This window comes from Dendrobates tinctorius, unplaced genomic scaffold (assembly GCF_039654945.1).
Source record: "Dendrobates tinctorius isolate UK_male_01 unplaced genomic scaffold, ASM3965494v1 ptg000019l, whole genome shotgun sequence".
Lineage (NCBI taxonomy): Eukaryota > Metazoa > Chordata > Amphibia > Anura > Dendrobatidae > Dendrobates > Dendrobates tinctorius.
In genome coordinates, this window is record NW_027361687.1 from 80,920,747 (window position 1) to 80,936,562 (window position 15,816).

At 45.4% G+C, this 15,816-nt stretch overlaps 1 protein-coding gene across 1 annotated transcript in view; it reads left to right on the forward strand.

The window, feature by feature from the left end:
* The first annotated feature begins 10,002 nt into the window (after positions 1-10,002).
* The window catches only part of LOC141082664 (olfactory receptor 6N1-like), a 41,911-nt gene continuing 36,097 nt past the window's right edge, over positions 10,003-15,816 (forward strand). The window contains exon 1 of the mRNA XM_073566613.1: positions 10,003-10,095. Within this exon, the coding sequence (XP_073422714.1) occupies positions 10,003-10,095 (93 nt within the window). The remainder of the gene's footprint in view (positions 10,096-15,816) is intronic.

Genomic DNA, 15,816 nt, shown 5'->3' on the forward strand with positions numbered 1-15,816 from the left:
ATTGCTGGCTTTTGTTCATTCTGCTTCCCAAAAATTGGAATAAAAGGCGATCAAAAAAGTCATGTGCCCGAAAATGATACCACTAAATACATCAACTCGTCCTGCAAAAAATAAGATCTAGCATGAATCTGTGGCCCACAATATGGAAAAATTATAGCTCTCAAAATGTGGTGATGCAAAAACTATTTTATGCAATAAAATGCGTCTTTTAGTGTGTGACAGCTGCCAAACATAAAACCCCGCTATAAAAACCTGCTATATATCGTAAATCAAACCCCCCTTTATCACCCCCTTAATTAGGGAAAAATAATAAAATAAAAAATATGTATTTATTTCCATTTTCCCATTAGGGTTAGGGTTAGGGCTAGGGCTGGGTTAGGGTTAGGGTTGGAGCTATAGCTAGGGTTGGGGCTAAAGCTAAGATTAGGGATAGGGTTGGACAACTTCACCAGAAAAGAAATACAGATGGCACTCACCGGTTAAAATCTTCTTTATTCTATTTCTTTAAAACATCGGTATAGGGAGGATGGGAGCAGGAGCGGAGATGACGACAGCCGTTTCGCGCTGCAGTGGCGCTTCTACTGGTAGCGCCACTGCAGCGCGAAACAGCTGTTGTCATCTCCACTCCTGCTCCCATTCTCCCTATGCCAATGTTTTAAAGAAATAGAATAAAGAAGATTTTAACCGGTGAGTGCCATCTCAATTTCTTTTCTGGTGAAGTTGTTGTGCCTATTGCTTTGGAGTGGCTCCCTGGTCTATGGAGAACTTCTTATACTGCATGCACTCTTAGGCGGCAGTTCACACAGGCATGTGCACAATGAATGCATTTTCTTGCTGTGTGGATTAATTCCTGGTTGGAGATATTTAGGGATAGGGTTGGGATTAGGGGTGTGTTAGAGTTAGGATTGTGGTTAGGGTCATGGTTGGGATTAGGGTTAGGGGTGTGCTGCTGTAAGGGTTGGAGTTAGATTTGTGGGTTTCCACTGTTTAGGCCCATCAGGGGCTCTCCAAACGTGACATGCATCTGATCTCAATTCCAGCCAATTCTGCGTTGAAAAAGTCAAGCGGTGCTCCCTCCCTTCGGAGCTCTGCCATGCACCCAAACAGTGGTTTACCCCCACATATGGGGTATCAGCATACTCAGGATAAATTGCACAACTTTTGGGGTACAATTTCTCCTGTTACCCTTGGGAAAGTAAAAAATTGGGGGTGAAAAGATCATTTTTATGAAAAAAATAAGCTTTTTTATTTTTATGGCTCTACATTATAAACTTCTGTGAAGCCCTTGGGGGTTCAAAGTGCTCACCACACATCTAGATAAGTTCCTTAGGGGGTCTAATTTCCAAAATATTGTCACTTGTGGGGAGTTTTCAGTTTAGGCACATCAGGGGCTCTCCAAATGTGACATGGCGTCCGATCTCAATTCCAACCAATTTTGCATTGAAAAGTCAAATGGTGCTCCTTGCCTTCCGAGTTCTGCCATGCGCCCAAACAGTGGTTTACCTGCATATATGGGGTATCAGTTTACTCAGGAGAAATTGGATGCCAAACATTGTTGTACAATTTATCCTGTTACCCTTGGTAAAATAAAACAAATTGGATCTGAACTAAATTTTTTGTGAAAAAAAGTTAAATGTTCATCTTTTTTAATCATTCCAAAAATTCTTGTGAAGCACCTGAAGGGTTAATAAACTTATTGAATGCTTTTTTGAGCACCTATCAAGGGTGCAGTTTTTGGAATGGTGTCACCTTTGGGTATCTTCTATCATATAGACCCCTCAAACTGACTTCAAATGTGATGTGGTCCCTAAAAAAATGGTGCTGTAAAAATGAGAAATCGCTGGTCAACTTTTAACTTCCAAATAAAAAAAAAATGTTCCAAAATTGTGCTGATGTAAAGTAGACATGTGGGAAATGTTATTTATTAACTTTTTTTGTGACATATTTCTCCAATTCAAAGTTGGAAAATTGTGAAATTTTCAAAATTTTTGCCAAATTTCCATTTTTTTCACAAACAAACGCAAGTTATATCAAATAAATTTTATTACTAACATGAAATACAATGTGTCACGAGAAAGCAATGTCAGAATCACCGGGACCCATGGAAGCGTTTCAGAGTTATAACCTCATAAAGGGACAATGGTCAGAATTGTACAAATTAGCCTTGTCATTAACATGCAAACCAACCTTGGGGGTAAAGGGGTTAAAAGCGCTGTGGCCAATCATAGAGCTCAGCTGATCTGAGTGGCTCATGCCATCACTTCAGCCAGAGCCACTGAGCACACTCCTTGGCTGCAATGCTCCTGATGTAAGATAGGTGCTGCTGACAATGGCAGAGACCAGGATCAGCAGCAGAAACTCATAGCTGGACCCAGTGAGGGTGGGTAAGGTCAGTTTGCTTGTTTTTTTACAACAAAGTTCAACCAGAAAAAGCAAAAAACTCCTATGCACATTTTCATCGTAGCATGTGAAACCTTATGCCAGCAACAATATAACCTCTTTTAGATGAGAACCTACACTAAACAAACTTAACTTTCTCTGTGATTAGTCCTCAGTTAAACTTGTTGAAAGCAGAATCAAGATATTCTAATTAGAAGCAACATGGATATGGTGCAAAATCAAGATAGAAGCAGCCATGCCCCCATTAGGCAGAAAAAATAGAATTTGATTCTTTAGGTATTGGCGTCTTCCTGCACTATGCTGTTGGGAGGTATGGCTGTCTTCCTTTTGGGCTTGCACCATATCCACCCTTCTGCCCAAGTGTATCTGGATTCTACTTTTCCAGTAGAAGTTAAGGACATGCAGTCAATGCAGAAATGCAGAGTAGTAATGCAAGGCAGGAGTAATTGCTTGTATCCTAGTTATCTAGCAGGTGGGAGTGAGTAGCATTCACAATTCAGGTGCCACTTAGGAAGCTCAAACCTTAACTGCAGTTAGTGTTTGTTCAAATAGGAGATCAATCCACGTACATTAGAGCATAGAGGTTAATTGCTTAGTATGCATCTGCAATGTATGTGAGAGATTAGCCACCCAAGACGGGCAATGAGTAGCCACAGCAGAATAGTCCAGAAAGTGATATCCTTTTGTACTAAGTATGAAGAGGAGTGCCAGAGACAATAATAAAGACTTTATATTTACTAGGTCACAATCCCTAGCACAAAGTGTTGGTCTCAAGTGTGTGCAATGTACTAGACAAGCTACAATATTCATGACTGCTAAAGAAATGTGAACGAGAAAGGGGTTGAAACCGACATTGTGAAGGTGAACTGCTAAGAAAATAATCCACATTGTTACAGAATGAGGAAAGAGCTGCAGAGGAGACTGCCAGCAAACTATTTTAAGTGTCTGGTAATTGTCGTATGTATAAAAGAAATTGTTGCAAGTGACAATTGTCTACCTTTGTTTGAGCAAACTCGTTGCCTCTTCAGAGACAGCAAAACCATGAAGCTCATTGCCTTATGACTAGTGATGAGCGAGCACGAAAATGCTCAGGTGTTCGTTGCTTGGGTGGAGCAAATTGGAATACTCGGGTACTTGGACAGAACAACGAGCCCAATGTAAGTCTATGGGAGACCCGAGCATTTTTACACGGAACACGTTAACGCTGGTGATCTAGTGGTGGTAGATAATGAGAAGTGGAGGAAGGTCTGATTAAAAACTGTGCTCAATTTAAAGGAGCGGATCTCCTAGACTTGGAATGCCCATACACTAAGGGTGTTGGCTGTCAAACATTTTCCCCTGTGGGGTACACATCAACCTTTTCCATAACAATTCTTTTACGCCAAGCAAAAACATCCACCCTTGTTTGGAATTCTACAATGGCTGTAGCAGCAAGGCACACGTTAATGCTGGTGATCTAGTGGCAGCAGATGATGAGACGTGGAGGACGGCCTGATTAAAAACTATGCCCAATTTAAAGAAGCAGGTCTCCTAGACTTGGAATGCAAACATTTCCCCCTGGAGGTAGATATCAGCATAGTGTGGCCTTTTGGGGGGGCAACATAAACACCTTGCAAAACTGTAACGTGGTTTCATACACAGTTGCTGCTGGGAAGGTGCAGGTTTTAGTAAAAATATGTTGGACTTGTTAAGCGTTGAGTTTCCCTCACTGCACAGGGGGAATCTCAAGCCATATCCTCTGTGGCCTCCCATTCTTCTGCTCAACAGAGACATCAGTCTCAGCATCTTGCTCAGGCTAATGCTATGCGTCTGGTTGCTGCTGCCGCCCCAGGTTCAGCTATAGCATCCAGCATTACTGGACTTTGGTGCCACCTAATCTGCGACCAGAGGTTCTGTCTTGGTCCCAAAATGTCCACCCACCCTGAACAAATGAGCCCAAGAGGACATCTGAGCTGCTGGCGAGTACGTACTGGTGGCCACATATGGCCCGTGATGTCGGAGACTATGTTCAGGGCATGTGTCTCCTGTGCCAAGAAGAGGTCTTCTCAACAACGGCCTGCTGGGCTACTTTACCCCCTGCCGGTGGCAGTCAGGCCCTGGGAGATGGTCGGGATGGACTTTGTGGTGGGCTTACCCAAGTCTCGTGGCTGCACCATTATCTGGGTAATGTCATGCTCACCTCCTCCCCGGTGCCTGGCACGCTCACCTCCCTGGCTCTGGTCCACTCTGCGGCGTCTGTGGCCGCTGTCCCGACCGCCACTGTCTCTGCTACCTCTGCTTGGGTCTCTCCATCTGCCGATGCCGCGGCTCCACCGCTTGCGGCGCCTTCGGTCCCTGCCGCCTCCTGTGCCTCCACGCCATCTGGGCCTCTCCGGCGCGTCCGCTCCTCTCGCTCCAACCCCTCTGCTGGCACCTGTCAATCATCCTTCCTGTGGCCAGCTCCTGCTTCTTCACACAGGCGTACTGCTAGATACGCCCCCTAGACCTGGCATCCTATCTCCTGGTCCCATGGTTCAGCTGCACTCTGACCTGAAATTAACAAGCCATTCATTCTCGAGGTGGACACGTCTGCCATAGGAGCCGGGGCAGTTCTTTCCCAGAAATCTTCCTCCGGTCGGCTACTCACCTGCAGTTTTTACTCTAAAATGTTTTCCACCGCCGAGAGAAACTACACTATTGGTGACAGAGAGCTACTTGCCATCAAGTTGGCTTTGGAAGAGTGGCGGCATCTCCTGGAAGGAGCTGTTCATCTGTTTAAAATCTACACTGACCAGAAGAATCTGGCATACATCCAGTCAGCACAATGACTTAACCCCCGACAAGCCATATGGTCGCTGTTCTTTGCCCGGTTCGATTTTGAGCTTCATTTCCGTCCCGGTGACAAGAATCTGAAAGCTGACGCTCTATCCAGGTCTTTTTTGGTCTCCGATACTGAGGAAGAGCCATCACACATCGTAGATCCTGGTAAAGTCATCATGGTTGCACCCATTAACCTGACTTCTTTTGCACAGAGGTCTTACCGGGTGGCAGAGAGCGAGAGAAAGCGAGTGTTACACTGGGGTCATGCCTCCAAGCTGGCCGGCCACATGGGTCTCAAGAAGACACTCCTCATCTCTCGTTTCTATTGGTGGCCATCTCTTCTTCAGGATGTCCGAAGTTTTATCACCTCCTGCCCGTCGTGTGCCAGAAACAAAGTTCCTCGGCATCTACCGTCTGGTCTCTTACACCCGCTTCCGATTCCTTCGGTCCCATGGCAACACATCGCAATGGACTTTGTTACTGATCTGTCACGATCTTCTGGTCACACCATCATCTTGGTTGTGGTGGATCGATTTTCCAAAATGGCCCATTTTATTCCGTTGCCAGGGTTACCCTCCGCACCTGAATTAGCAAGGATTTTCATCACCCATATCTTCCGGATTCATGGCTTCCCCAAGCATATCGTTTCCGACAGAGGGGTGCAGTTCACCTCGCGGTTTTGAAGGGCCCTATGCCGTATGATGGAGGTAACGTTTGATTTGTTCGTTCTGCCTGGCTGTTAGGTCTCGAGAATTGGATTTCTCCTCTTCCTACCATCCTCAGACTATCTCCGGCATTTTTCCAATGCTCACCAGAACGACTGGTCCAACCTGCTCCCATGGGCCGAATTCACCAACAACAATCATTACAGTGAGTCCTCCTCCAAGTCACCCTTCTTTATTGTCTATGAGCAACATCCAGGTGTTCCTTTGCCGGTACGTCCTGCCTCGAGTGTGCCGGCGGCCGATCTTCTGACCGAGGAGTTCTCCAGGGTCTGGCAGGAGACCAAAACCACGCTTGATCAGGCTCAAGGCCGGATCAAGAGACATGCTGATAAGAGACGCCTGGATTCCCCATGGTACCAGCCCAGAGATAAAGTATGGCTGTCTTCTAATTTCATCCGCCTGAAGCAACCCTCGTATAAACTGGGTCCTCGGTATATAGGTCAGTTTGAAATCTCGGCTCGTATCAACGATGTGGCCTACAATCTGAAACTTCCCGTTTCGCTCAGAATTCCAAATTCTTTCCATGTCTATCTCTTAAAGCCTGTCGTACTTAACCGCTTTCACCCCACCACCGGCCGTCCTCCTCCGCCTGTATCTGCACAAGATGTCTTTGAAGTCAAAGACATTCTCGCAATGAAAAAGTCCAGAGGAAAGACCCTCTTCTTAATTGATTGGAAGGGTTTCGGTCCTGAGGAGAGATCTTGGGAGCCTCGGGAAAACATTCAGGCTCCTCGTATCTTGGCCAAATTCCTTTCAGGTCTTAAGAAGAGGGGGCGTAAGGAGGGGGGTACTGTCACGCTCACCTCCTCCCTGGCGCCTGGCACGCTCACCTCCCCGGCTCTGGTCCGCACTGTGGTGTCTGCGGCCGCTGTCCCAACCGCCGCTGTCTCTGCTACCTCTGCCCGGGTCTCTCCATCTGCCGATGCCGCAGCTCCACCGCTTGTGGCGCCTTCGGTCCCCGCCGCCTCCCGTTCCTCCACGCTGTCTGGGCCTCTCCGGCGCATCCACTCCTCTCACTCCGCCCCCTCTGCTGGCGCCTGTCAATCATCCTTCCTGCGGCCGACTCCTGCTCCTTCACACAGGCGTACTGCTAGATACGCCCCCTAGACCTGGCGTCCTATCTCCTGGTCCCATGGTTCAGCTGCACTCTGACCTGGAAGTTCTCTAGCATGTCCTATATCAGGCAGTCTAACCCTATGCTCACTGCCTGACTATCATTTGTGGTATCGGGTCCACGCGCTCCTGCATTCCTCTTCGTTCCTGCGCTGTCTACCTCTCCATGGCCTCCGCTGTTCTTCCTGTTTGTGACATTCCTGTGTTCCCTCCTAGATCCAATCCGTTCCTGCTTCCGTCCTCCTGCTCCTGTGTCTTGTCCTGTAACGGTTCCTGCCTCCCGCCATTGCCAGTCTCGTCTGCCGTCCACCACCATTCCCGCAGTCTCAGCAGTCATCCCTGTGGCCGTCGTCATCTCTCATCTGGTCCCCTGTATTTCCCTGCCTGCTTACTTACCCGGCTGTTCCCAGGTATCAGCTTCCACAGCGATAGTCTCCCTTGGGTCTGCCCCTAACACTCCCTGTATAGGGAGTATAGGGTGTCCACCTGGTTCAGCTCGCCCGAGGGAGGTTCATCGTCGCGGTCCTGAGGGTTCACTCCGGAGGTCTCCAATCTCACAGGTAATCACCGACCATTTTTCCAAAATGGTGAACTTGTTGCCTTTTCCCGCGGGAGCCTTCTGTACGGGTCTTGGTGACGTTGTTCATTAAACACGTCTTTCGCCTACACGGTATGCCGCACAAAATCGTCAGTGACCAGGTCCCCAGTTTGCGTCTCGGTTCTGGAGAGAGCTTTGTCGCCTACTCAGCATTGAGCTGAATCTCTCTTCAGCTTACCATCCCGAGACAAATGGGTTGGTAGAGAGGGCCAACCAGACACTGGTCATGTATCTGCTACATTTTGTTTCAGCCAGGCAGGATGACTGGGCATCCTTGCTACCGTGGGCGGAGTTTGCGCTGAACAATGCTGTAGCTGATTGTACTGGACAAACCCCACTCCTCAACTACGGCCAGCATCCACGGGTTCCAATGCGGATGCCCGTGTCTTCCACCGACTCCAGGGTGGCAGACTGAGCGGTGGAGGCACGTGACATTTGGGACTGCACACAGGATGCCATATGGGCCTCAAAGGAGAGAATGAGGGTTTCCGCCGATGCTCACCGGCACACCCTCCGACCTTTGCTCCTGGCGACTTAGTGTGGCTCTCCACTCGTAATATCAGGCTGCGAGTTGAGTCCACTAAGTTTGCACCTCGCTATATAGGTCCCTTCAAGGTCCTGGAACAAGTTAACCCTGTTGTCTAACATCTGGCACTTCCTCCACGCCTAGGTATCACAGACCCTTTTCATGTGTCCCTCCTAAAGCCCTTTCACATATCTCGGTATTCTGAGTCATCTACTGGGACATTGGGCTCGTCTATGGACGATTATGAGGTGAATGCCATTGTTGGGTATAAGGTGGTACATGGCAAAAAATACTATCTGGTGGACTGGAAGGGTCAGGACCAGGGAATTTGTTGAGCACATTCATGCTCCTCAGCTATTTGCAGCTCTTGAGCATAGCAAGGCCCAAGGAGGGGGTAATCTTAGGCATTGAGTTTCCCCCACTGCACAGGGGGAATCTCAAGCGATGTCCTCTGCGGTCTCCCATTCTTCTGCAGCCGCAGAGGCTCCTGTTTAGCAGAGACATCTTGCTCAGGCTAATGCTATGCGTTTGGTTGCTACTGCCACCCCAGGCTCAGCTTCAGCATCCTGCATTAATCAGTGGCGAGCAGATGCTCCTGGGACTAAGTTCTGCTTTTCTCCATCTGAGCATGCCTGTAAGACGAGCGCTCATTGGTAGTTGGAGGTCACATGCTCAGGTCCTCAAGCAGCTTGGATTGGGCCATCAGCAACGTCCCAGATGGCTGTGGTTATAAAAGGATCGCATGGCAGCACAGCCGTGCGCTAGTATAGAGAATGTGGAGTGAGTAAAAAGGAGTGAGTAAAAAGCAAAGCCACTACTTGGCGCTGAATCTAGGCCTTGACTCTGCCTCCAGCCTGCACTACGCGGCAAGGCTGCTCAACACATGCATATCAAAGGTAGGGGTTTCTTAATGAGTCAGTCACCAGAGACATTCATACAATACTCAATCAATCAATCAATCAAATCAATCAATCAAATTTATTATCGCCAAGTACATATTACATATATACAAGGAATTCTTTGTGGCAAAGAGGCAACATAATATATAACAACAGATACAACAAGTAACATCTAACAAGACAGATACAGTATATAGTCTACACATGACGATTTAATTGTTGAACAGAGAGTGGATAGAAGCTGTTCATATGGCGGTTGGTACTGCATTTGGGGACTCTGAAGCGACGTCCTGAAGGGAGTAGTTGGAATGAGGAGTGTCCCGGGTGAGAGGGATCGGATGAAATTTTCAATGCATGGGATCGAATACTCTTATCATAAAGATCCTGGATTTTAGGCAGGGGGGTGGGGTATGTCTCTACATCAACACTAGCTGGTGCTGTGATGTTAACATACTGGGAAAAGGTTTCTCTCCAGATCTAGAGTACCTTGCACTCAATTGTAGACCATTTTACGCTCCAAGAGAGTTTTCATCTATGGTTCTGGTTGCAGTATACACTTCCTTCCACTGTTTGACCCGTTGAAGCACTCAAACAGCACGAAACGGCTGTTGTCAGTCTTTTTCTGCACTCCTTGTCACTCCTCCGGCCTGACATGTGTTGCATGTGTCAATAAACCTGTGAATTATTGTTTAACTCGTTGAATGCGACCATCTCTTCTATGTGGATTTCAAGGATTGTTTGTTCCAAGGTCAGGCACCCGAGGATCCCAGCTGTCAGCTTCCTGAATGCCGCACACCACCTGAGCTTCTACGATAATAGCGGTGCCGTCCGCGTTTGTTTCTTTAATTTACATGTACACAAGTGGACTAGTTTCAGGATTGTGCACGCTTATGCTGCCAACTCTAAGTGGTGATTAGAGCAGCTTGAAATTTTGACTCAATTATGTCGGTTGACATGGAATCAGAAGTGACTACACTGGGGAAAAGTCTGCAGGCGGGCCAGGAGGATGTAGACAGCTATTTAAAAGAGTGCGAAGTTTGTGATGAGGTGCATACATTAAGCACAAAATCATTAGAGTTTAAACTCATGAATTTGGCTGAGAGAGAGATCAAATTGTTTTGGACGAATAATTCTTTGAAATCATACAGTGAATGCGGACGAGTACCACGAGGACTACGAGTATGGAAAGAGATCTCTAATTTTAGTGACAATGTGTCCTTTTGCAAAGAATGGGAAAAGATTCTACTAAAGTGCTCACAAGAATTGTTACAATTGGTTTTGGCAACAAATTTACAGAATTATGATATTGTAAAAAATGATTTATTGAAATCTCAGGAGGAATAAAAATCCAGACTAATGGATAACCAATGGGTATCATTCAATAAAAAGATGGACAGCAAACTTTTACAGATACAGGCAGAAATAAAAATCTGACCACTGGCAAAATCATTCTTGTCTCGCAGAAATTTGTCACGTTTTCTAGATTTTAACTGGAATAAACAGCGATCTAATCATAGCACTAATTTTGGACAGTCTGGGAGAGGTAAAAACAGACGCCCTAATTACAGGCAGAAACGTACGGCAGTAGAGAGAGATTATTACACAACGGATTCTGATTCCAGCATTGGTGAGGGGACTAGTAATGCTACTGCTTCACCTGCTCAGCAATTAGTACATGATGAAACCAAAGCTGGATCCAATATCCCTTTAGGCGGAGAATCAGAAGAGGACGGAGGAAGATATTTCGGCCGGTACCGCAAGAGGAAGCAGGTCTCATGGAAAGAGAGACATAAATTCACCACTGAAAACATTTGAGAGTGAGTTAAACGGGACATGTTCTGAATGAAGCATATCTGTCACGGTCACGTGTGTCTGGACGCAGCGAGTACCGCAAGGCGAACCCATATGACACAAGTGACTCTGGATACACCGCCTCCAGTTGGGCAAATTTAAATAATAAGACATGCAGCTGGATACACCGCCTCCAACTGGCGAATTTAGGTATTACACGTATTTATACAATAGTCTGGAAACCCCGCCTCAAGTAAGGCGAATTTAAGTAATAAAGGGGAACCTGGGTAACATTAAGAATGGTGGGCCCTGCGATAGGGAATAGGGATGTGGAGACTTCCTGCACTCCCCTGAGCCAGAGTCCCTGCACTCCTAACGTTCCCTATGCCGGTTCCGCACCGGGCGACGCACGGGAACCTTAAAACCCTGACTCGCCCTGACCCTAAACCCTCACTAGGGAATTGGTCGGTGTGGAAACTAATTCCACCACTGCACTAAACACACACAAGGGAAAATGACAATACAGGGGGAACACCACTTAGCTTTGCTCTGTTGAGTACGCTCCTAGCAACAGAGCCCACCACCTGCATGCATCTTCTCCTCCACCCGGATCCATCACCATAACCGGATCCATCACCATAGCGCAGCCTTGGAGCAGAGTCCACCACCAGTTGCAGCTGCCCAGTAAAGAGAGTCCCAAAGATGAGTCCAGCTTCTGCCAAAAAGTCCAGCATGCTTGAGTCCAGTTTTCAGCAATCAAGTCCAGCGTGCTGAGTGCAACTCTCACCATCGTCGCCACTCCACCAAGCCATGCAAGCACCTCCTGCTGACATCATAAACTGCGATTCCACCACGCCATGCCAGCCCTCCATGCAGACTCCATAGCTGACTCAACCCCTCTGGCTGGGCTGCCCAGGACTCTCATTCAGCTCTTACTTTCACCCAGGCTTCCTTGAGAATGACTAACTCACAATATCACCAACAGTGATTGAACACACCTGACTCTCTTTTATAAAGCCTCACACCTGATTTATAATTACGTGCACATTAAACCAAAGAAACTAAAGTGCACTACCGCTCACCACCACCGGGGCAACTTAGAATTATTACATGTGGTGTCGTTCATTCTAATGGCCACCGGGGGCAATCAATCCACTTTGGCACCAAGCCAAAGGAAAAAAAGTTCAATTGTGCATTTAAACTGTCAGATCCAACCAGGATCATGACAACATCTTACATTATTGTCTAAAGGTCTTAATTTTTGCATTCCACAAGTTTTCGATATGACATAGATTTAAATAGATCGATTTTAAATTCTAAGGAAAATTAATTTGTATAAGCATTTTGCATCGAAACCCTCTGGTAGTACTCCTTTACCAGGGGAAGTTCAATGCAAAATCGGCCCCTTAGGGTTTATGGCTGGGATGGGAGCACTGGCGGATATTCGAAAAGATGCAGCTTTGTTGCTTAGTATCACAGATTCAGAAGAAGTGATCGGGTGTGACATTCAATTGGCAAGCACGCCATTTACAGGGGGGGTTCATTCACAATACATGCCTCCCACATCTCCAGGTAATCTTGTTGATGTATTCAAAAGGCAATTCATAAAAGACATAGAATCTGTTATATATCCAACAGCGTCCTCTAATTTGACAGCGATAGAAAGAAGAGCAATGACAGAAATTAGAGAATGGTCGGATACAATAGTAAGACCTTCTGATAAAGGGGCAATACAGTATTATTACCGAGGGATTTGTATTTCTGTGAAGCACATCATCAGTTGTCTGATTTAGTTACATATACCAAATTGAAGGCTGATCCCACTTCTAGAAATGTCAGAGCTCTGAGGTCTTTCCTCAGAAAATATGTAATAATGAATGTCATGTCACAGAGTAAAGCGGAAAAATTATTGCCGGAGTTTCCCACACGTCCCCATTGGTATCACATACCTAAAATCCACAAATCTGCATCTTGTCCTCCAGGATGCCTAATCGTATCTGGGATAGGATCTGTAACAGAATCTCTGTCTCAGTATATTGATTGGTTGCCACGTCCTATGTTGGAATTAATTCCATCATATATTAAAGACACCAATGCCTTTTTGCAAGTGGTTCAGAATTTTGTCTGGCAACCGGGTTTCAAGATGGCATCCATAAATGTGGAGAGCTTATATACAAGAATCCCCCAGAAATTGGGGGTTGATACCATCAGAGAGATTCTTGATACGACAGGAAAGGAACAGAGTTTTGTGGATTTTGTATGTGAAGCTTTGTGGTTTATTTTAACACATAATGCTTTTACCTTTGATTCCACATGGTACTTACAAAATGTGGGTACCGCGATGTGTACTCCGGCAGCATGTACTTTTGCTAACCTATTTTTAGGTGCTTTAGAGGAAAAATACATTTATAACGCTAATCCATTTCTCCAACACATTAAATTGTATTTGTGATATGTGGACGACGTGTTCATCATCTGGGATGGCTCCAGGGATATTTTTGAGGATTTTGTTAGTCACCTGAATGGTGTTAATCAGGTGAATATGCTGTTTTCTTATAATTTTGGAGGTATGCGGTTGGAGTTTCTTGATGTCTTATTGGAGATCAAAGATGAAGGAATATGCACGTCAGTTTATAGGAAACCTTTGGCAACTAATTCTATTTTACACTATGACAGGTTCCATCTGACATGTACTCTCAGAAACTGGCTATATGGCAATGAATTGATAGTATATCGTTTGAACAACACCATTGAGGGTTTTGAAATGCAATCTAAAGATTTGTATAATAGGTTGAGACAACGAGGATATCCCCATACTTTATTAGACACCACACTGGAGAAAGTAAAATTTCAACATGGGAATCATGATAAGAGGGATGCGCCAAAAAATTTTAAGAAGGCTAAACCAGAGAAAAAATTTACCTTCTGTTTTCGTTATAGTTCTATGAATCGCCAGATCCGAGCAGCAATTAGGAAGAACTGGCATATCTTAGAACAGGATAGAGATTTTGGGGACATGACATCCAGAGGGCCCCTTATATCATGTAAACGCAGTACCAGAATTAGGGACGTTTTGGTGAAAAATCGGATAGTCACAGAACGCGACACTTGGCTGAGTAAAGGAACTCCTAGAGGGAATTTTAAGTGTGGGCATTGCTCTTATTGTAGATTTCATTGTACTGATCGCACCGTGCACATAGGAGCGATAAAACACACGGTTTTAGATTTCATCACATGTAAGACCGATCATGTGGTGTATGTAATCTTTTGCACATGCCGTTTTTTCTATATAGGCAAAACCATACACCCCCTTTATATCCGTTTTAGGGAACATTTAAGATCCATTAGAACAAGTAAGGGAGTTCCACGTTTAATTAATCATGTAAAAAATGTACATGGAGGCGATCCTGGTGTTCTTTCCTTTGCAGGAATTGAAAAGGTGGTATTGCCTCCGCAAGGAGGGAATTTGAATAAGAATAAGATTCTGCTGAGACGTGAGTCCAGGTGGATCATGAATACTAATGTGTTGGGTCCGACTGGATTCAACGATAAAGTAGACATGGCAATTTTCCTGTGAAAGGTTGGTAATTATATTTTATACCTGAGAGCAGAAACAAAAGTTTTTTCAGATTTTGGGAGCATTTCCGTTGCCTTTATTGCTTTCTTCCTTTTTGTAGGAATATTCATCTTAGCGGTGGTAGATGTAAAATTCTGCATGCTTGAGCAGTATATATTCGGCATTTATAGATTTATGGACTGCTTTAGATTTCAATCTTCATAGGTGGCTTAGTATTCCTGTGGGTTCGTGCGCATATAGTTGTGCCTGGTTAGTAAGGATTTGTTTGACGTCAGGTGTACATTTCATTAGTACTGGATATTGTATTCCTCCGGTTTAGTTTAATAGTACACATACGTACGTAATGAATTATTTTGGAAATATACAAAAATGATGATATCGGATTAGGTGTTCATACGATTTGATATTTTTGCATATTATGTGCACTATAACCATGTTTAGGTAATTATGCTAGCCAATTGGTGTGTATGATTGTTGGAGTACTAAATTTTCTATAATGTATTATTCGTCTACAATGAATGTCCTCTGATGATGATTTGTTTTATTTTACTTTGTAAATTAAGTTTTTGATTGTGTTTTTTGTATGTTTAAATGTACCTCTGAGCTTTAACATTCACAAATGTCACTTAGACAACAGCTGTGGAAGGAGGAGGCGTTAGGTGATGTGATTACAATATGAACTCGTCACTTCCTTTCACTGTTTGACCCGCTGAAGCGCTCAAACAGCACAAAACGGCCGTTGTCAGTCTTTTTCTGCACTCCTTGTCACTTCCCCCGGCCTGACATGTGTTTCATGTGTCAATAAACCTGTGAATTATTGTTAACTCGTTGAGTGTGACCATCTCTTCTATGTGGATTCCAAGGATTGTTTGTTCCAAGGTCGGGCACCCGAGGATCCCAGCTGTCAGCTTTCTGAATGCCGCACACCACCTGAGCTTCTACGGTAATAGCGGTGCCGTCCGCCTTTGTTTCTTTAATTTACATAACCCATGTTTGTCCAGTGTGATACCACCATTTAGTGTCCGCCATTACCGAGCAGCAGTTAACATCTCTGCACGGTGGACCCCGGGCTGCGAACGCACCTTATTACCATCTCTTTATTATTTGGTGCGTTCTGCCAGCCCTAACAGGAAAACCATTGCATGAAGTGATCTCGAAAAGGGGCATGGTGATGACAGGAATGGGAAAGTACATGATTAATAACAGCAGTGGCTATGGGAGGTATAAGATCCAGGGTACAGCCAACCACCGTTTAGCCACCATCAATTACCATAGTCGGTTTCACACCCGTCATAGGATCGGTGTAGCAGATGTGCTGTGAGACTCGTCCTAAGAAATTCCTGTCCAAAATATGTTGCTAAACACGCACGTGTCTGTATAAAGAGCAA